Here is a 21,573-nt window from a genome sequence, read left to right on the forward strand (position 1 = left end):
AGTTTTCTAAGGACACACAGGAAATGAGAATAAAAAGGTCTCTCCAAAAAAAATCTTACAGTGCTTGGAATCCACTTTTACTTTAGAACATTCCAGAGATAATTGAAGCAAAAACAGAAAAAATTACTAGCGTACTTTCACTAAAATATCTAACATGCTGCTGGAAGACATCAGAAATTCCAAGATATTCAAAAGAATGTAAAGCAGTATCTTACTAGCCACTCCCATATTCCCTCAGAATCTTTTGACTCAGGTATGTAACTTCTAGTTCACAACCTCGCTCATATTAACCAGTTTTTTTTAAATTCCAGAGTGTAGGAAGATGATGATTGATGTCTAAAATTAGTAAGGTTACACCAGTGCTTAGCATGGAGTTGTAGAGAAAAACAGCAGCTGGATGTTCCAGAAGGAATGCGTGTCTTTTTTTCCCCAAACCAATTATTTTTCTCCTTCCATGATTTATTATTTGTATCCTTTACGTGAATAGTGCCTCCTTACAGCTGTTAATATAGATGTTGACTTGTTCAGCAGGCTGAGATTTATGGAACAAGATGTAGCAATGAGTGAATAAAGACAATAACAAAAACCACATAAAAATTTACATAAAAGAGAGCAATACAAGAAAACAAATCAGGAAATCCAACCATTTCTTCCCCAATCTGTTCTCATCACAGCAAAGCTTGTAGTAGCTGCAGTTGACCCACTGAACTCTGACTACTTATGGAACTTTGTACAAAAAGAGTTAATAATCAACCAGCTGTTCCCTGGCATTCTAAGTATGTATTCCCAAAAAGGATTGTAAATAAGGAAACATTAAGTGCTTTTCAAACAGCACCATCTGCAGTAGAATGACAGCCTGGATTACAGAAAATGGCAGCAGCTGATGAATTTCAAAGGTTCTTCCAGATCATTAAAACCAAATTTGACTATATCTATCCGTAGAAGACCAAAAAATTTCCTTCAAGCATGTCATAACACAGATAAAACTAGTGAAAGAAAAAAATTTGGTATACTAATGAACTGAAAAAATTAAAATGCATTATATGGCAGTTACATGGTCATTGCAAAGCACAACAGGTCCCAGCTCAAAGGAAATGTTTTACCGTAAATATTTACAGAGAAAAAGAATTTTTAGAATGGATGTAGAAGAAGCAAAAAAGAAAGGCAATAATAGCTTCCTTGAAGCAGCTCACAAACCATACAAAGCAGTGAGCTCTGTAGCAGCATTACTGGAAGTGCAGGTGGAAAAGAATTGTGCTTGGCTGGGATATTAACAGGTTTGCAGATTCTGCCATGAATCTGCAGGCAGTTGGAGAAGTAATTTTCACAAGAGAGAAAAACAAGTCCTCTGGTTTGTATCTTAGTCCATGCCTGCTGCTCACAAACTGAAAAAGGAATTTATCATCAGACTCTTCAATAAGCATATCTAAAAATACCTTGCATTTTCTCTAGTAAGTGCTGTTTATCTTCAAAATCTGGAGATGCACGGTTTACAACAGACTTCACCATGCTTTCAGTGTCATGAAAATAATTTACTTTCATAGAAAATTTATGTTCATTCGACAAGTTATTTACTAAAGTTCCCTTGTAAAAAACTGAAACTTCCAACTTTTCTGTAATAACTACAGAATAACACAACTGAGGTACAGATCAGGTTTGTCTATGTTAACAAAAATTACACTTTCTGTCTGAGATATACTTGAAATTTTATTTTCACTTTCATATTGCTCTTCCGGACACATTTGCTTTATGTTGGGCAATTCCCAGGAAGACAATTGCGATGATGGACGTACAACCAGGAAATACTGATGGAACTCACCCTTTTTTTGTTCTCAGTTGTTTAATATTGGCAGTTGAAATGCGTCCTATTTTCTTGTAACAGTAGCTTGCTGTCCAGACGATACTTTCCAGTTGGAAATGTTTGTGGCAAATCTGTAACAGCACAGCAACACTCAGTATTACAATCTTTCCTGAACTAATGTGTTAATGACAAATATTCTACAGCCAGCTTCGTACTAATCTTTTCAGCTATGGTGGTGAATTGAGAAACAAGTTACCTTGGCACTTTATACAGAACTGCTTTTGAAAACAACTGACAAATGTAGTTCCATGGAAACAAATAACAAGTTACAAATTTACCATTAATTCCTTGCATGATGTGTAGGCGCAAAATACTTCCTGGGTACTGCAGCGAGCCAGTGATTTCCAGCGTCTCACATTTGGAAAATCAGACTATGAGCAGTTTCATTTCTTCTTGGGACTTAAAATTTTCATGGCAATAGGGAACATAGCACTTGTATGCCATGCTTTAAAGAACAGCTGCAGGTGTGTACTGCATAAAATATACCAATATGGCCACTATGTATCCAGAAGGCATTGATCTGAATCACTGTAGGATACAAGACATAGCATTCCAATTTCCTATCTGTAATAAACAACTCCCACATCAAAATAGGCGATGCAGAAATAAATGCTGCCTTTATCATTTTGTCAATGTAGATTACTCTTCTGTTTCACATAAAGAATGTTGATTGCCGTTCTTGCTCTGTAGTTGATACTTCACTCCCTGAGAACTGAAAACATTTTATTCCATGCCACACATCAAAATCCTCCAAATTTATTAATATGATATGTGTTTCCTCATTTTCTTAGATCTGTCTCTATTGTTAACAGCAGTGTTAAAGTTGCTTTTGGAGGGCCCCTGCCTCTCTTAAAACCAAACTCGTACTCCCCCAATCTACTTTCTGTTTTCTCCCCTATTCTTTGTCAAGGCAACTACCCATATGACTGCATTGAAAAATGATTGTCTTCAAATGCCACACACCCAGAAAAAGTCTCAGTACATCTAAAAAAAATTTAATTGTGTCCACAAGACTATTTGACTGAAAAATTTTCTAAATTTGCAGGTTACTTCTTAGACGGAAGATAAAACTGTCAACATATTTCTAATGAAATGCTGACTCCAGCAATATAAAATATAACTATCACATTTGGTCACAGTGGAATTGATTATTAAAATTTGCATAGATTGCACTGGTTATAAAATCAGTTGCTGTGTGTGTGTGTGTGTGTGTGTGTGTGTGTGTGTGTGTGTGTGTGTGTGTGTATTAACATTTACATTCTTTCTATTTCTGGAGAAGGAATTTGTTGTCCCAAAGCTTAAATGTTTAGCAATTTTTTCATTGTACCTGTCCTGTGACTCATTTCCTCCTCTATGTGGTGATTGGCAGTCAATCTCCTTTTCCCAATATGCCATAATACATTTTTCCCTTCTCTTTCATTAGGTGCACTCTGAATCGTGCTATTTTCATAATTTGACTGTAATTGTACTAATTAATGCTATAAAACTTATAGTGTCATTATTATAAAAGCCTGTATGTTTTAAAAATTTGTTGTTATCATATTACAGATAAACACTAAAGCTGTGACATGCTGATGGCTTTTTATGTATGTCATATATGTATATTGTTACTGTTGTGGTCTTCAGTCCTGAGACTGCTCTCCATGCTACTCTATCCTGTGAAAGCTTCTTCATCTCCCAGTACCTACTACAACCTACATCCTTCTGAATCTGCTTAGTATATTCATCTCTTGGTCTCCCTCTACGATTTTTACCCTCCACGCTGCCCTCCAATACTAAATTGCTGATCCCTCGATGTCTCAGAACATGTCCTACCAACCGATCCCTTCTTCTAGTCAAGTTGTGCCACAAGCTCCTCTTCTCCCCAATTCCATTCAATACCTCCTCATTTGTTACGTGATCTACCCATCTAATCTTCAGCATTCTTCTGTAGAACCACATTTCGAAAGCTTCTATTCTCTTCTTGTCTAAACTATTTATCGTCCACGTTTCACTTCCATACATGGCTACACTCCATACAAATACTTTCAGAAACGACTTGCTGACCTTTAAATCTATACTCGATGTTAACAAATTTCTCTTCTTCAGAAACGCTTTCCTTGCCATTGCCAGTCTACATTTTATATCCTCTCTACTTCGACCATCATCAGTTATTTTGCTCCCCAAATAGCAAAACTCCTTTACTACTCTAAGTGTCTCATTTCCTAATCTAATTCCCTCAGCATCACCTGACTACGTTCCATTATCCTCGTTTTACTTTTGTTGATGTACATCTTATACCCTCCTTTCAAGACACTGTCCATTCCATTCAACTGCTCTTCCAAGTCGTTTGCTGTCTCTGACAGAATTACAATATCATCGGCAAACCTCAAAGCTTTTATTTCTTCTCCATGGATTTTAATACGTACTCCAAACTTTTCTTTTGTTTCCTTTATTGCTTGCTCAATATACAGATTGAATAACATCGGGGATTGGCTACAGCCCTGTCTTACTCCCTTCCCAACCACTGCTTCCCTTTCATGCCCCTTTGACTATTATAACTGCTATCTGTTTTCTGTACATGTTGTAAATAGCGTTTCGCTCCCTGTATTTTACCCCTGCCACCTTCAGAATTTGAAATAGAGTATTCCAGTCAACATTGTCAAAGGCTTTCTCTAAGTCTACAAATGCTAGAAACGTAGATTTGCCTTTCCTTAATCTTTCTTCTAAGATAAGTCGTAGGGTTAGTATTGCCTCACGTGTTCAAATATTTCTACGGATCCAAACTGATCTTCCCCGACGTTGCCTTCTGCCAGTTTTTCCATTCGTCTGTAAAGAATTCGTGTTAGTATTTTGCAGCTGTGACTTATTAAACTGATAGTTCGATAATTTTCACATCTGTCAACACCTGCTTTCTTTGGGATTGGAATTATTATATTCTTCCTGGAGTCTGAGGGTCTTTCACCTGTCTCATACATCTTGCTCACCAGATGGTAGAGTTTTGTCAGGACTGGCTCTCCCAAGGGTGTCAGTAGTTGTAATGGAATGTTGTCTACTCCCGGGGCCTTATTTTGACTCAGGTGTTTCAGTGCTCTGTCAAACTCTTCACGCAGTATCATATCTCCCATTTCATCTTCATCTACATCCTCTTCCATTTCCATAATATTGTCCTCAAGTACATCGCCCTTGTATAGACCCTCTATATACTCCTTCCACCTTCCTGCTTTCCCTTCTTTGCTTAGAACTGGGTTTCCATGTGAGCTCTTGATGTTCATACAAGTGTTTCTCTTTTCTCCAAAGGTCTCTCTAATTTTCCTGTAGGCAGTATCTATCTTACCCCTAGTGAGATAAGTCTCTACATCCTTACATTTGTCCTCTAGCCATCCCTACTTAGCCATTTTGCACTTCCTGTCGATCTCATTTTTGAGACGTTTGTATTCCTTTTTGCCTGCTTCATTTACTGCATTTTTGTATTTTCTCCTTTCATAAATTAAATTCAATATTTGTTCTGTTAACCAAGGATTTCTACTAGTCCTCATTTATTTACCTACTTTGCTGCCTTCACTATTTCATCCCTCAAAGCTTTCCATTCTTCTTCTACTGTATTTCTTTCCCCATTCCTGTCAATTGTTCCCTTATGCTCTCCCTGAAACTCTGTACAACCTCTGGTTCTTTCAGTTTAACCAGGTCCCATCTCCTTAAATTCCCACCTTTTTGCAGTTTCTTCATAACCAGTAGATTGTGGTCAGAGTCCACATCTGCCCCTGGAGATGTCATACAATTTAAAACCTGGCTCATAAATCTCTGTCTTACCATTATATAATCTATCTGATACCTTCTAGTATCTCCAGGCTTCTTCCACGTATACAACCTTCTTTCATGATTCTTGAACCAAGTGTTTGCTATGATTAAGTTATGCTCTGTGCAAAATTCTACCAGGCGGCTTCCTCTTTCATTTCTGAGCCCCAATCCATATTGAGCTACTATGTTTCCTTCTCTCCCTTTTCCTACTCTCGAATTTCAGTCACCCATGACTACTAAATTTTCGTCTCCCTTCACTACCTGAATAATTTCTTTTATCTCATTATACATTTCATCAATTTCTTCATCATCTGCAGAGCTAGTTGGCATATAAACTTGTACTACTGTAGTAGGCGTGGGCTTCGTGTCCATCTTGGCCACAATAATAAGTTCACTATTCTGTTTGTAATAGCTTACCCATACTCCTATGTTTTATTCATTATTAAACCTACTCCTGCATTACCCCTATTTGATTTTGTATTTATAACCCTGTATTCATCTGACCAAAAGTCTTGTTCCTCCTGCCACCGAACTTCACTAATTCCCACTATATCTAACTTTAACCTATCCATTTCCATTTTTAAATTTTCTAACCTACCTGCCCAATTAAGGGATCTGACATTCCACCCTCCGATCCGTAGAACGCAAGTTTTCTTTCTCCTGATAACAACGTCCTTTAGAGTAGTCCCCGCCCAGAGATCCGAATGGGGGACTATTTTACCTCCAGAATATTTTACCCAAGAGGACGCCATCATCATTTAATAATACAGTAAAGCTGCATGGCCTCGGGAAAAATTACGGCTGTAGATTCCCCTTGCTTTCAGCTGTTCGCAGTACCAGGACTGCAAGGCCATTTTGGTTAGTGTTACAAGGCTAGATCAGTCAATCATCCAGACTGTTGTGCCTGCAACTACTGAAAAGGCTGCTGCCCCTGTTCAGGAACCACACGTTTGTCTGGCCTCTCAACAGATACCCCTCCATTGTGGTTGCACCTATGGTACGGCTATCTGTATCATTGAGGCATGCTAGCCTCCGCACCAACAGCAAGGTCCATGGTTCATAAAAGATTACCTGATGGATAATCAATAAAAGCATACTGTTGGGTTATGTATGTCAAGCAATGGCGCTTAAGGAGTGTAATTCATCAGTACTTTGTTTAATGCTGTGATGAGTTAATTTTCAATAAATTGTGTAATTAGTGAACTTTAAATAGTAATAATTCACAAACTATTTGTTGGATGGGTAGCCATATGACACTTACTTTATTTTTTAGTGTCCGGAAACCAATCACAGTCTTTCAGCACACTGTTGGACCATGTTTGGGGATTCTTTCTTATTCAGTCACAAGAAAGAATCAAGGTTGCATCTGTAGGGGCAGTTTGGACTGGGCAGGAGGTGTTCTATGCCTTGCACAGCACTGCAGTTGCACTTGTCATCATCCACATTACCATGACCCCACCTGACCATGTTTGTTTTCAATGTGGCCACTTCTGTTCTTATGCGGTTCAGCATCCTCCATGTTTTTCGTTTGTTGTGAAGCCAATGGGAACTACATATTCTGTTGTCTAGTCAGGTGGTGGTTCTTCAGTGGCCATGTTTAAGAACTTTTTATGGGATGTCAGTCGTCAAGGCTCTCACTCAGTGCCAAAGTGAGGATGTTGATCATCAGATGGTTTGTTTGAGTCTCACTCTGAATTTCGGGAGTTAAGACTTGCAAGACCAACAGCTCTGTAAAGCTGTGGTAGGGATTTAGGTTTCATACACCGTGTTGCTGCTTAACATGTCCTGTTGAGGCTTATGTTGACTTTCTTAGTATGTGTTGATCTGGTCCATGTTGGGCAGGCGTATTCAGCTACAAAGAAGCATAGTGCTTGTACGATGGTTCTCAGGATAGTAGGGTTTGCTCCACATTTGACTGTTTATAAGTTTCTACTAAACACTATTTCTGGAGGCCACCGTTTTTACACACTGATGGTGTCTGTACGTAAGATATATCCAACGTCACACCCAGATAAAGTTGGTTTGTCTGTGTGTTCCAGTGTGGTATTATTCTAGGAAACATTGAGCCTATTCAGGTGTGAAATTTCCTTTCCATAGGCATGATTGCTTTTTGCATAGTTCATTCTGTATCTTGTCACTGGCATACTGGACAATACAGGTCATTCAACATTTCAATAACTCTGATTGAGCACGTGGAATGGTGGCCATATGTAAATGACACCAAATTTAGTGTCCAGTCCCTAGTGCATGGGACAGGGACTGAAATTGAGGGTAGCAAAGCAAAAGCATGCTTAACTCTGTTTTCAAATGTTCCTTTACAGAAGAAAACCAAGGATAATTGCCACAGTTTAATCCCTGTACTATTGAAAAGATGAATAAAATAAATATTAGTGTCAGTGGTGGTGTGAAACAGGTGAAATCAATAAAATTTAACGAAGCTCCAGGACCTGATGGAGTCCCTGTTAGATTCTATGATGAATTTGCGGCTGAGTTAGCCCCTCTTCTATCTGTTATCTATCGTATATCCCCCAAACAAAAACCTGTGCCCAGTTCTTGGAAAAAGGCACATTTCACACCCATCTACAAAAAGGGTAGTAGAAGTGAACCATAAAACCACCATCCAAATATCCTTGACATCAATTTCTTATAGAATCTTGGAACATATTCTTAGCTCATACATAATGAGATATCTTGAACACAATGACCCCCTCGATCGACAACCAGCACAGATTTCGAAAACATCAATCATGTGAAACCCAACTCACACTTTTCTCACATGACATACTGAAAGCTTTGGATCAAGGCAACCAGGTAGATGCAGTGTTTCATGATTCCCAGAAAGCATTTGACTTAGTATCGCACCTACGCTTATTGTCAAAAGTATGATCGTATGGAATATCAAGTGAGAGTTATGACTGGATTGAGGATTTTTTGGTAGGTAGGACACAGTATGTTATGTTGGACAGAGAGTCATCATCAGATGTAGAAAGAACTTTGGATGTGCTGCAGGGAAGTGTGTTGGGACTCTTGCTGTTCATGTTGTGTATTAATGTCTTTGCAGACGATGTTAATAGTAATAGCAGACTTTTTGCAGATGATGCAGTTACCTATAATGAAGTTCTATCTGAGAGAAGCTGCATAAATATTCAGTTAGTCCTTGATTGGATTTCAATGTGGTGCAGAGATTGGAAACTTGCTCTAAATGTCCGGAAATGTAAAATTTTGCACTTCACAAAATAATAATAATAATAATAATAATAATAATAAAAATAAAAATAATAATAATAATAAATAATTCCCGTGGAGGCCCGGGAAAAGAATAGGCCTCCGGTATGTTCTGCCAGTTGTAAAAGGCGACGAAAAGAACAAACCACTAATAGGGCTAACCCCCCTTTTAGTGTGATTACTTGGTTCAGGACAGAACTAAAGAAGCCTCGGACAAGCGCCGTCATGGTCAGGGACGACGCTTGAACCCTATGCCCGCCCACAATGGTAACGACACTGTTAGCCAACTGGAAAATGATTTAAATCCAAATAGAGGTGTTTTGCAGGATATGCTCCCTGCAACCACCCTAGAAGGAAAACAAAGACAGAGGATGAGATGGTCAGATGAAGTTAATCGACACCTCATGTTCTGTTACTACCAAGCAACAAACCTAGGAACCAATACAACTGGATACAGATCACAAGTATACACAACATTTATTACCAGATACCCGGAATTAAAATGTTTAACAGAACAACGACTAGCTGATCAGATCCGTGTAATAATCAAAAATAACAGGATACCCCAGTCAGAATTAGAAAACATCAAACAACAAGTACAACAAATACTAGAACAAAATAATGTGCAATCAGAAGAAGAAGAAAATACAGTAACGGACTCAATCATCCCAGAGAAAACAAACAAAGAACAAAACGCGTCAATTAAACAATCAGAGGAAAACAACATCTTAAGACAGCCACCAGAACAAGCACAGATAGAACACGAAGTGACACACATGTTAGATATAGAAGAAAAATTTCAGCTGACATATATAGAATACAAAGACACAAATACAGACATTAGACCATTCTTGCATAGACCACCAAATAACCCACAAGTCGAAACAACAGTGACAACTATCAACACAATCATACACAACAAAATAAATGAAAACACAACTATGGAAGAGTTACAACTACTGGTTTATGTAGGAGCACTCACTACACTAAATATACGCACTAGGCAGAGATCAGAACCAACCAACACACAGAAGAAACCCACAAAACCAGCATGGCAACACAGGCTACAGATCAGAATAGAAAAACTGAGAAAAGACGTCGGACAGCTAACACAATTTATAAGAAATAAAATATCAGACAAAAAACGAAAAAGGTTAGGTAAAATCTCACAGCAAGAAGCAATAGAGCAATTAGATGAAAAGAAGCAGAAATTACAAGCATTGGCCAAACGACTTAGAAGATACAAAAAAAGTGAAAATAGAAGGAAACAAAACCAAACATTCAACACAAACCAAAAGAGATTTTACCAAACAATAGATAACACACACATTAAAATAGACAATCCACCAAACATAACAGACATGGAACACTACTGGAGCAACATATGGTCAAACCCGGTACAACATAACAGGCATGCACTGTGGATACAAGCAGAAACAGATTCATACAAGATGATACCACAAATGCCTGAAGTGATAATTTTGCAACATGAAGTCACCCGAGCAATTAATCCTACGCACAATTGGAAAGCCCCTGGAAATGATAAAATAGCAAATTTCTGGCTAAAGAAGTTCACCTCAACACATTCACATGTAACTAAATTATTTAACAGTTACATTGCAGACCCATACACATTCCCTGATACACTTACACATGGAATAACCTATCTGAAACCTAAGGATCAAGCAGACACAGCAAACCCAGCTAAATATCGCCCCATAACATGCCTACCAACAATCTACAAAATATTAACTTCAGTCATTACACAGAAATTAATGACACATACAACACAGAACAAAATTATAAATGAAGAACAAAAAGGCTGCTGCAAAGGAGCACGAGGATGTAAAGAGCAACTGATAATAGATACAGAGGTGACATATCAAGCTAAAACTAAACAAAGGTCACTACACTACGCATACATTGATTACCAAAAAGCTTTTGATAGTGTACCCCACTCATGGTTACTACAGATATTGGAAATATACAAAGTAGATCCTAAATTGATACAGTTCCTAAACATAGTTATGAAAAACTCGAAAACCACACTTAATATCCAAACAAACTCTAATAATATCACATCACAACCAATACAGATTAAGCGTGGAATATACCAAGGAGACTCATTAAGTCCTTCCTGGTTCTGTCTTGCTCTGAACCCACTATCCAACATGCTAAATAATACAAATTACGGATATAATATTACTGGAACATACCCACACAAAATCACACATTTGCTATACATGGATGATCTAAAACTACTGGCAGCAACCAATCAACAACTCAACCAATTACTAAAGATAACAGAAGTATTCAGCAATGATATAAATATGGCTTTTGGAACAGACAAATGTAAGAAAAATAGCATAGTCAAGGGAAAACGCACTAAACAAGAAGATTACATATTGGATAACCACAGCGACTGCATAGAAGCGATGGAAAAAACAGATGCCTATAAATATCTAGGATACAGACAAAAAATAGGAATAGATAATACAAATATTTAAGAAGAACTAAAAGAAAAATATAGACAAAGACTAACAAAAATACTGAAAACAGAATTGACAGCATGAAAGAAGACAAAAGCTATAAATACTTATGCTATACCAATATTGACCTACTCATTTGGAGTAGTGAAATGGAGTAACACAGACCTAGAAGCACTCAATACACTTACACGTTCACAATGCCACAAATATAGAATACATCACATACATTCAGCAACAGAAAGATTCACATTAAGCAGAAAGGAAGGAGGAAGGGGATTCATCGACATAAAAAACCTACATTATGGACAGGTAGACAATTTAAGAAAATTCTTCCTAGAACGAGCAGAAACTAGCAAAATACACAAAGCAATCACTCATATAAATACATCGGCTACACCACTGCAATTTCATAACCACTTCTACAACCCTTTAGATCACATAACATCAACAGATACGAAGAAAGTAAATTGGAAAAAGAAAACACTACATGGCAAGCACCCGTATCATCTAACACAGCCACACATCGATCAAGACACATCCAACACATGACTAAGAAAAGGCAATATATACAGTGAGACGGAAGGATTCATGATTGCAATACAGGATCAAACAATAAACACCAGATATTACAGCAAGCATATTATTAAAGATCCCAACACCACAACAGATAAATGCAGACTTTGCAAACAACAAATAGAAACAGTAGATCACATCACAAATGGATGTACAATACTAGCAAATACAGAATACCCCAGAAGACATGACAATGTAGTAAAAATAATACATCAACAGCTTGCCTTACAACATAAACTTATAAAACAACACGTTCCCACATACAAGTATGCACCACAAAATGTACTGGAGAATGATGAATACAAATTATACTGGAACAGAACCATTATAACAGATAAAACAACACCACATAACAAACCTGACATCATACTCACCAACAAAAAGAAGAAAGTAACACAACTAATCGAAATATCCATACCCAATACAACAAATATACAAAAGAAAACAGGAGAAAAAATTGAAAAATACATCCAACTGGCTGAGGAAGTCAAGGACATGTGGCATCAGGATAAAGTTGACATTATACCAATTACACTATCAACTACAGGAGTCATACCACACAATATCCACCAGTACATCAATGCAATACAGCTACATCCAAACTTATATATACAATTACAGAAATCCGTAATTATTGATACATGTTCAATTACCCGAAAGTTCCTAAATGCAATATAACATATACCGTACAGTTAAAAGGAAGTGATGCTTGATCAAGGTCCGCGTCACTTTCCATTTTTAACCAGACTTAACGTCTGAGAAAGTAAAGAAATAATAATAATAATAACAATATCCTACGACTACATCTAGTTGACCACCATCATGAATGGCTATCACTGTGGCTACAGCCAGGTTTGAAGAAATAATGACTGAATGGGCTGCTGAGAACAATCCACAACCCATTCTGTCATTCCCCCACTATAGGCATTGCAGACATATTAACTTGTTTGAAACAACGTGGTTTCTTACTTTAATCACTGATGAGTATAGGCAGTTGGTGGCTACCAGTAGCAATAGCACAATGTAAAGCAGTACTACAAGTATGATCCTTGCTTATTTTAGGACAAGTGCTGCCAATTCACAGCATGAAGCAAGAGTTTCTCTTGGCAAACCTTTGTAATTGAGGGCAGTTTCATCAGCATTGTAAACATTTTCGAGTGCATAATCTTCCCTCAGTATGTTCCTTAGTTTGATTTTTAAAGAATCGGGTGCTGTAGAATCAACAGGCACTTTTTCTCCCTGTATTTGGAGTTTACAGATGACGTGTCTTGATCTAAAGGGTTTTAATCAGCCTGTGCTTGCTTTAAAATTTGATAGTCTTCCCAGAGTTTTGTTAGACTGAATAGCCATTTAATTTTTTTTTTAAGTTGGTAACAAAGATATATTCTCTTTGTGTACTTTTTTGTGTAAACCACTTATAAACAGCATCATCTAGGTCCATGTTCATGATGCGCTTCATAGTTTTACGACTTGTCAATCCAAATTTGTGATGCTCCTCTTTTGCTTTTTATATCTGTAATTTTTATGTTAATAATCTTATATTCATTAGATTACTTGGAGGCAGATTCACCTTCCTCTAACCTTTTATTTTGTTGTATTTATCTATCTCATGTTTACAGTTAGGAATTTTGTGTCACAAGTTGAAACAAGTGATTTGTAACAGAGCAAAAAATGATTGCTATTGTTGGCAATGTGGCATTGGTGTGTGTGTGTGTGTGTGTGTGTGTGGCGGGGAGGGGGGGGGGATGCTAGCGGATAGATCAGTTAAGCATTCATTTGATTGACCAACATTCATTTGATTGACCAACATTCATTTGATTGACCAACATTCATATAATGCTGCTCTGCTGTACCTGACCTTCCTGCAAACCCCCCCCCCCCCCCCCTTTCTCTCTCTCTCTCTCTCTCTCTCTCTCTCTCACACACACACACTCACACACACACACACACACACACACACACACACACACACACAGTTTTAATGAATAAGGTGGCAAAGTAGTTTACACACTACTGCCAGTCCGATGAAACATGTCACTAACTTGAAGCTCATGTGTAGTTGGCTTTACTGCAATTGCGAGTCGCTATAGTTGGCACCGCAGGATGTTCTGCAAATGTAGGTTACAGTTGCCATGTATATAAGCAGTTGCATAATAATGTATGCTTAAGTATAACAAAGAACATTTTTCTGGCAATCGAGAAAACAACTACAGAGAAAAAGTGTATGGTGATATATGAAACTGTGACATTAATAAATAACAACCAAAACTAATGACAGTGTCTAAGAGAAATTGTTCTGACTTGTTACCACAATAGCCATGTATAAAAACTTCATATAATAATGTAAACAAAAACACACTATCAACATTCATAGAATGAAATAAAGAAATGAGTGCATACTATGATACAGAATGAAAGTGTTAATTCTTTATACATTGACATGCACCAACTTACAGTGTCAGTGGTCCAATTCCATCAAGTTCTCCTAATCACTATCATTAAAATTGGTGCCAAAACCATCATTTTCATCAACAGACATCCTCATTTATAATTCTATCTATAGTCTGTGCTTCTCTAATAAGCTTACCAACGTTGTCTACTTTCTTCTCCATGAGCCAACGTCTACACTAGCATGATCTTCATGCAATGCCTTTCCATTTCTGTTATAGTAAAAGATTTATTATCTTGAATGCAAGTCTCAATGTCACTCTGACACTTGTTGAAATGGCAGTGATAAAGTGGTAGTCTAATTACCATATGACACTGTTCTCTAGCAACTTTATCTATAGACACACGTGCTTACTTTGTTTCACAAGTTCATGTAGCAGCAGTTTTGTTAGACTCATGTCCACAGCAATGTCTCTCACCACAACCACTGCACAATAGTTTCTTCGGAGTCAGTAGGTGTTGGACTTTTGTCTAATATCACTGAATGATAAGGTGCATTATCCATTACAAACACTGTCGGAACTCTAAACTGGAGCACCAAATATTTGAACCACTGCAGAAATTGTGGATGGTCCAGATCCTTACGGTAGTCACAGGTTTTTCTTGATTGAAAAACTAAAAGTTCTTCATGCACAAAACAGTTTGAAGAACCTGTGTGGTCTATAATGAATCTGGCTCCTCTTTCCGATGATTGATGACTGCTCCTATTCAGAGTATTATCTGTTCAGCATTTATCAACTGCTTCTTCAACATTTACCCAGGTTTCATTTAACCATATAATTGAATGGCTATCCTTTCTTATAATTTTATGTAAGAAGATACTAGGAGCCATAACTGCATTAGCTTTTTAGAGCATAAGACCATATTCTTTTTAATATAATTTAAAGTGCTGTTTTCCCTACTGAAGAAAGTACAAAGTCTTTTAAAGAAATCAGGAACTTTGCTATTGTGGGGTATTCTTTCCTACTATAAAATCCATAAATGTGCTGAAAAACTGCATCAGTTTGGAATGACTCTAGATCTGTAACCGGGCAAGGCTGCTTATTTTTCTTTCCAAAGGTACTTAAAAATACTATGTTTTGTTCCAAATGGTTTACTTCAGTATCTTACAAGTCTTGAAGTAGCACTCCTTTCCTTATTACAGTTCTTTCTTCATTGTGTTATGAACTGAATGGCCCTTGAACATACATTTTGGTGAATTGACTTGATTTGCAACTTTCCTCATACTTAAAACCTGGTACAACAATAACAACTATTAGTGTATTCACCACAATGTATAGTCTCATGGACTATAGCATTCTGCCTACAGCACACAAATCTGCAAATAATAGTTCATTAAAAGTACATTGAGATCCGACACTGATAGGAAATTTGTTACTTATTCAAATACTTAGCATTAGATTTGCATTGAATAAAGCAAACCTTACGAAGCTAGAACTGGCACAAATGGGCCGTCAAAATTTTGTCTGAATAATTACTGTTCACTTACCTTAATTGTTTTAAGTACTTCGATTTAGAATAACAGGTCCTATGTCTTCATTACATTCAGAGATGATTGTTTCCTACCATCAGTCATTTTCATTACTAGTGATACATTAATAGTTGTTTGCTTTTGTTTATATTAATAAGCCTTAGCATTTTGTCACTTACACAATTTGTCACTAAACACATCTATGTAAATCTTTCTCGTTGTGGATAAACAAAGTTTTTAACAAACTATTCTAATCATGTTCTTGAATAATATGTCTACTGCACTTAAGATATCTCCTCTTCATTTCTGGTTATATATACTGAATGTAATCAAAGTAAAGACAAGACGTTATAATGGAGATGTCACAAACTGTATGAAATTATAGGTAATGGTCTTGGTAGTTAACATCTGTGTGAAGAAGTATTTTATGTGCTGCCTCTTTCCAGTTATTTTGCTTTATAATATTTTTTATTCCCTACAGCACCTCGTTGATGAAGTGGTGGAGAAGTGCGACATGCAACTGAAGACACAAGTGGTTGCTGCAGCAGCTTTATATGAACACCGTTTACACCACGGCAATAAAGCTATTATGCATTTAGAAGCATTTGTTGCAAAGTTTATGAGTATCTACAAAAAGTTCATGGAGGATATGATGCATGATATGTTTTGAGAAACAATAAACCACCTCTCTCCCCCATCTTTTCTCACTGTTTCTCTTGTGTGTGTGTGTGTGTGTGTGTGTGTGTGTGTGTGTGTGTGAGAGAGAGAGAGAGAGAGAGAGAGAGAGAGAGAGAGAGAGAAGTGAAGGTATTCATTGATGGAAAAGAATAACTTATTTTTAGAAATCTTATTTAAAGTTTTCTTTGGACTTGTCTTTTCCACTGGAATATGCTTGTTTAATTCTGCACATGTAAATAATAAATCAGTACTCTAAAAACAGCTTTGCATTTTATTATTTCTTAGTGCTGTACCTTTGATTTGGATATTATTTGTGGAGTACAACAATTGAAATAAGATAGGCTGCTACTCACCACACAGAGGAGGCACTGAGAGCAGCAGACAGGCATATGTGCTTACATTGTGCCTGTCTGCTGGGTTTGGTGAGTAGCAATCCATCCAATATCATTTGTTATGTAAATAAAAAATCTATTCATCAAGCAGCAGCAGGAGAACAGAGATATATGTAAAGTTTTGCGTTTGCAAACTTATAGAGCCTTTTTCTGCCAGAAGGGGAAGGAAGAGGAGTGAATGAAAAGGACTGGAGAAGTTTAGGAAAAGAGGTAGGATTTGGAAAAGTCACCCAGAACCCTGAGTTGGGAGAGACTTACTGGATGTGATGGCCTTTTCTCCAACATCTGTCACTGGAGTTGGTCTTACCCATCCATTATGTCCATATGTTAGCAAATGAATCTGCAAAGAAAAAGGTAGGTCCTCCTTGAGTTCTTTACCATATCTGACTAAGGACCCTGACTGATTAACAGCACTCGAGATTCAGGCAAATGAGAGTTTTCAGAATACCCCTTTGTGAAGAATTATGAATTACACTTTTCTAATATTGTTGAAGACAACAACAATGATAAGCTGATTTGTATTAAGCACTGTTGTAAAATCTTGTTAAATGCTTAATACTAGATTACAACAGCCATATATGTATATTGCACATTGTGCTTACAGAGAAGGTTGTTCAAAGACCAATAATTCAAGCATTTGAAGCATTCAGAATCAAAAGTTGCTACATCACTGCTTGAAATTTGTTTTATGGGAGAGCTAATTAAACCTCTGAAAAGTAGTTTTAAATACCAAAATATCAATACAAATGAATGAAATTTTTTTAGTGGGTCAATTTGGAGGTACACAATATTGTATTGAACACTTCTCACCTTTTTAACATGGGTAGCATGTGTGACAACTGTTTACTTACAATGGGTGAAAAGTTGATAAGTCTCTCATCCTTAATGTCTGGGTTTTTTTGTAATAAAATACACTGACAGAAAAAAAGTAAAAATAATTAATGTAGAGTAATGAAATTTTGGGAATACACTTGTCTAGGTAACACATTTAAGTGATTAGCGTTGCAAGATCACAGGTTAGTGCAAACGTGAGATTAGCCATTACAAATGTCAAATGCTGTTACATTAATAACCAGTGTAATCGACAGAATGTTGAATGCAAGCATGCAAATGTGCATGCATTGTGTTGTACAGGTGCTGGATGTCAGTTTTTGGGATGGAGTTCCATGCCTGTGGCACATGGTTAGCCAATACAGGAACAGTTAATGCTGTTTATGGATTATGTTGGAGTTGTCGTCCGATGATGTCCCAGTTGTGCTCATTTGGAGACAGATCTGGTGATTGACCTGGTCAAGGCAACATGTTGACACTCTGTCGAGCATGTTAGGTTACAACAGTGGCGAGCATTATCCTGTTGCAAAGCACTGACTAATGCTGTTCATGAGTGGCAGCACAATAGGTCAAACCACCAGATTGATGTACATATTTGTGGTCAGTGTGAGTGGGATAACCATGGGAGTGCTCCTGCTGTCATACGAAATTGCACCCCCAGGCCATAACTCCAGGTATAGGTCCAGTGTGTCTAGCATACAGACAGGTTGTTGCAAGCCCTCAACTGGCCTCCCACTAACCAACACACAGCCATCACAGGCACTGAGGCAGGACCGCCTTTCACCAGAAAACGCAACAAACCTCCACCCTGCTCTCTAATTGCGTCTTGCCTGACACCACTGAATTCGAAAATGATGGTGGTTTGAGGTCAGTGGAATGCATGCCACAGGATGTCTGGCTCAGAGCTGTCCATGAAGTAACTGATTTGGAACAGTTCATTGTGTCACTATGGTGCCAATTGTTGCTGCAGTTGCCATAAGATGCCAGAGAACACTGAACATGACCGTCTTCCCTCTTGATAGTACCACATGGCCGTCTGGAGCACCATCTTCTTGTGAGTATACATTCTCATGCCCACTGCTGCCAGCATACATGTACAGTGGCTACATTCCTGCCAACTCTCTCCAGTATTGCAGAAGAGTGTTCAGCTACTTGTAGCCCTATTATGTGACCTCAATCAAATTCAGTGAAGTGTTCATAATGGTGTCTTTGTTGTATTGAAAGCGTTCTTGACTTCCATCAACTCACTACATCCAGTCGCAAAGGTAACTAACTTACAACTGTTACAGTGTGTAATTAAAGCAAACCTGATTTGCATCCTCAGAGTGACACTACTAGTACCACTCTTAAGCGACTGGAGCAAAATTTGAACAGACATCTTTCAAATGTAGAAACATGCCTAACAAGTTTCATTTATATAACACAACTTCTTGGTGTTGCAGTTTTTTTCTGTCGGTGTATTATAAAGAGTTACCGTAGCTACCTGTTTTGATTTTTTAATATCCCAACCAGTGGATATCATGATGCAGACAAATTAGCTGGCTCGGGATTGCAGCAGAATAGTGTGGAAAACTGTCATGGTGGATGCACGGGACACTTAATGTGGGCAGACCCACTGATGGAGGTGTTATCTGCTGGCTGCAGTCTGCTGGCCGGGCAGTCCAGTGCATACTCTGAGTTCGGCTACCATGGACCATGCCAAGCGCATTGTGCTGAGTCCACAGTTGACAGCTGTCCATGCCAGCCACATGCTGAGTTTATCTTCGTGGATGTGTCTATGAGGTTTCAGACATTCTGCTTCCTGTAAATTGACTTGCATAGCAAGTTCTCATTTTCCTCTCCTGGGATTCTGTTCCCCAGTTATCATCGAGTCACCGGTGGCCCACTAAATACTGCACCGACAGTGTGGTGTAGAGGCATTGACTCACCTGTGCAGATAATAAAGTGGGGATGAAGGACATTCTTACACATATGAGACACCTACTTTTGCTTCCCTTTTCCTAGTGTTTATTTTGGCCACCATTGACCTGACATTTCTACAGTGCCGGCAGGAACAGTTGCACCTATAAAAGGAACAGCAGCAGGAGCAGATGCAGACACAGATGATCATGATGATCAGAATGCAGTATTGCTTTGCTCCCTCGTCCAACTGGCAGCAGACCGAGGTTATGTAGTGCAGTTTACTTCTCCATCATTACACTATTTACTGGTTTCAAAGAGTCCATGGACAGGTGGGAGAATCACCTGAGCTGGTTCTTACTGCAGTGCCAAGTAAGGTAAATTGTTAAGCCAGCTGACTTGCCACTGTGTTTTCCAGCAACGCGGGTTTGTATGGAGTTGTCCAAAATTTGAAGCTTTTCAGTGAGCCCAAGAAACACACTTTTGATGAGCTCTGTTGGTTACTGGAACAGTATTTGAAACCTCAAATCTGTGTGGTGGCGGCACAGTTGAAGTTAAACCAGCATCACAAGTGCCCTGGTCAGTTGTATGGTGTCAGGATCACCGATTTGCAGGGGTCTCGTGCAAGTGTTGTTTTGAGTGTCACAAATGTGCTACCTTTTATGCAGACTCGCTAATTTGGGGCATGATTATCCAGTTAGTGCCTGATCTCTAAATTCAAACTAGGAAATTGATCTTGTCCAACCTTCTTTAGCCATTGTTACCCAGATTGAGGACTCACGTGAGCTGACTTCAGCAGCAAGGGACATGGCTCAATTGGTTGTGCATGGTAAACAGCCCCTGGTGGCCCACGAGGTAACACAGGTGGCCCCACCTCCTGCTGTGTGTTGACACCATTGACTATTCCGGTGCGAGGGTGTCGTGGCACTGCTTGTCTTTGCACGTGCCAAGCTCAGCGGGTTCATGTCAGTCGCAGCATCTTAATTCCCGTTCATGGTGCGTTTTGGATAATTGGAGTTCTGCTCATTGGACCAGCCAGTAGTCCTGTCCCAATTGTAATTTGTTGCGTGTTCACTGTGATTGCTGCATGGGGAAACCATGTATGGTAGGGCATATGGCAAATGTTCGTGACAGTCGGCAAGCTGCCAATCAGTCGGAGACCCGTATGGTTTCACTAGGCGCTGGATCTGTCTGATGCCCTGCACTTATTGCCCGAGCGTATTTTGCTGATGTTGGTAGTAGGTGGGTAACTAGTTGTATTTCTAGTTGACATTGGAGTGTTAGCCAGCCTCATTAATTTAGATACAAACAGCCTCTTGAAGTGCCTAGAGTTGCAACGGCTGCTCCATCAGGTAGCAACTGTAAACACTGCATTCCTTTGCAGGCCCACGATTCCTTATTTGGCCCTCATTCTAAGCTGCCTGATAGGGCTGTCCACTGACTGCGGAGGTGGGCCATCTTTCTCAGTAAATGTTGATACAACATTCGTTACCACTCCACCATCCAGCAAGCCAATGCTGTTGCACTATTGCGGCTGCCAGTGGCAGGAGGCACTCGTGTTCACATTGGATGATGCCTTGCAGGAAACCCTATTGGATTTTCCATTGAAAGTGTGAGAGTGTGCGACCACCATGGCTGCTGGCCCATTTTCCTGGAAAATCGTTTCAGCAGTCCATATGGGTTGGCCAGAGCTTGTCTCTTGGGGTGTGGATCCAGTGTGGCATACATTTTTTCTCCTCTGTGATTGACTCAGTATTGTCCAGGGGATCCTCAAGCTTGCCACAGATTAGCAATGTTGTCAAATGATCATCTCACTGGCGTTGCGCCCTGCGTACTCCAGTTGCAACATGTATCATATTGGGATATGACTCGTGTGAAGGCATCGGCACTGTCACGACTACAAACTGGCAATCAATTATGACATCA

General features: G+C 38.7%; 1 protein-coding gene across 1 annotated transcript in view; it reads left to right on the plus strand.

The window, feature by feature from the left end:
* Positions 1-16,540, plus strand: part of LOC126188259 (replication factor C subunit 3) — a 91,348-nt gene extending 74,808 nt beyond the window's left edge. Inside the window, exon 7 of the mRNA XM_049929824.1 lies at positions 16,329-16,540. Coding sequence (XP_049785781.1) covers positions 16,329-16,517 — 189 coding nt within the window. The 3' untranslated portion in view covers positions 16,518-16,540. The remainder of the gene's footprint in view (positions 1-16,328) is intronic.
* Positions 16,541-21,573: the final 5,033 nt, after the last annotated feature.

This window comes from Schistocerca cancellata, chromosome 5 (genome assembly GCF_023864275.1).
Source record: "Schistocerca cancellata isolate TAMUIC-IGC-003103 chromosome 5, iqSchCanc2.1, whole genome shotgun sequence".
Classification (NCBI taxonomy): domain Eukaryota; kingdom Metazoa; phylum Arthropoda; class Insecta; order Orthoptera; family Acrididae; genus Schistocerca; species Schistocerca cancellata.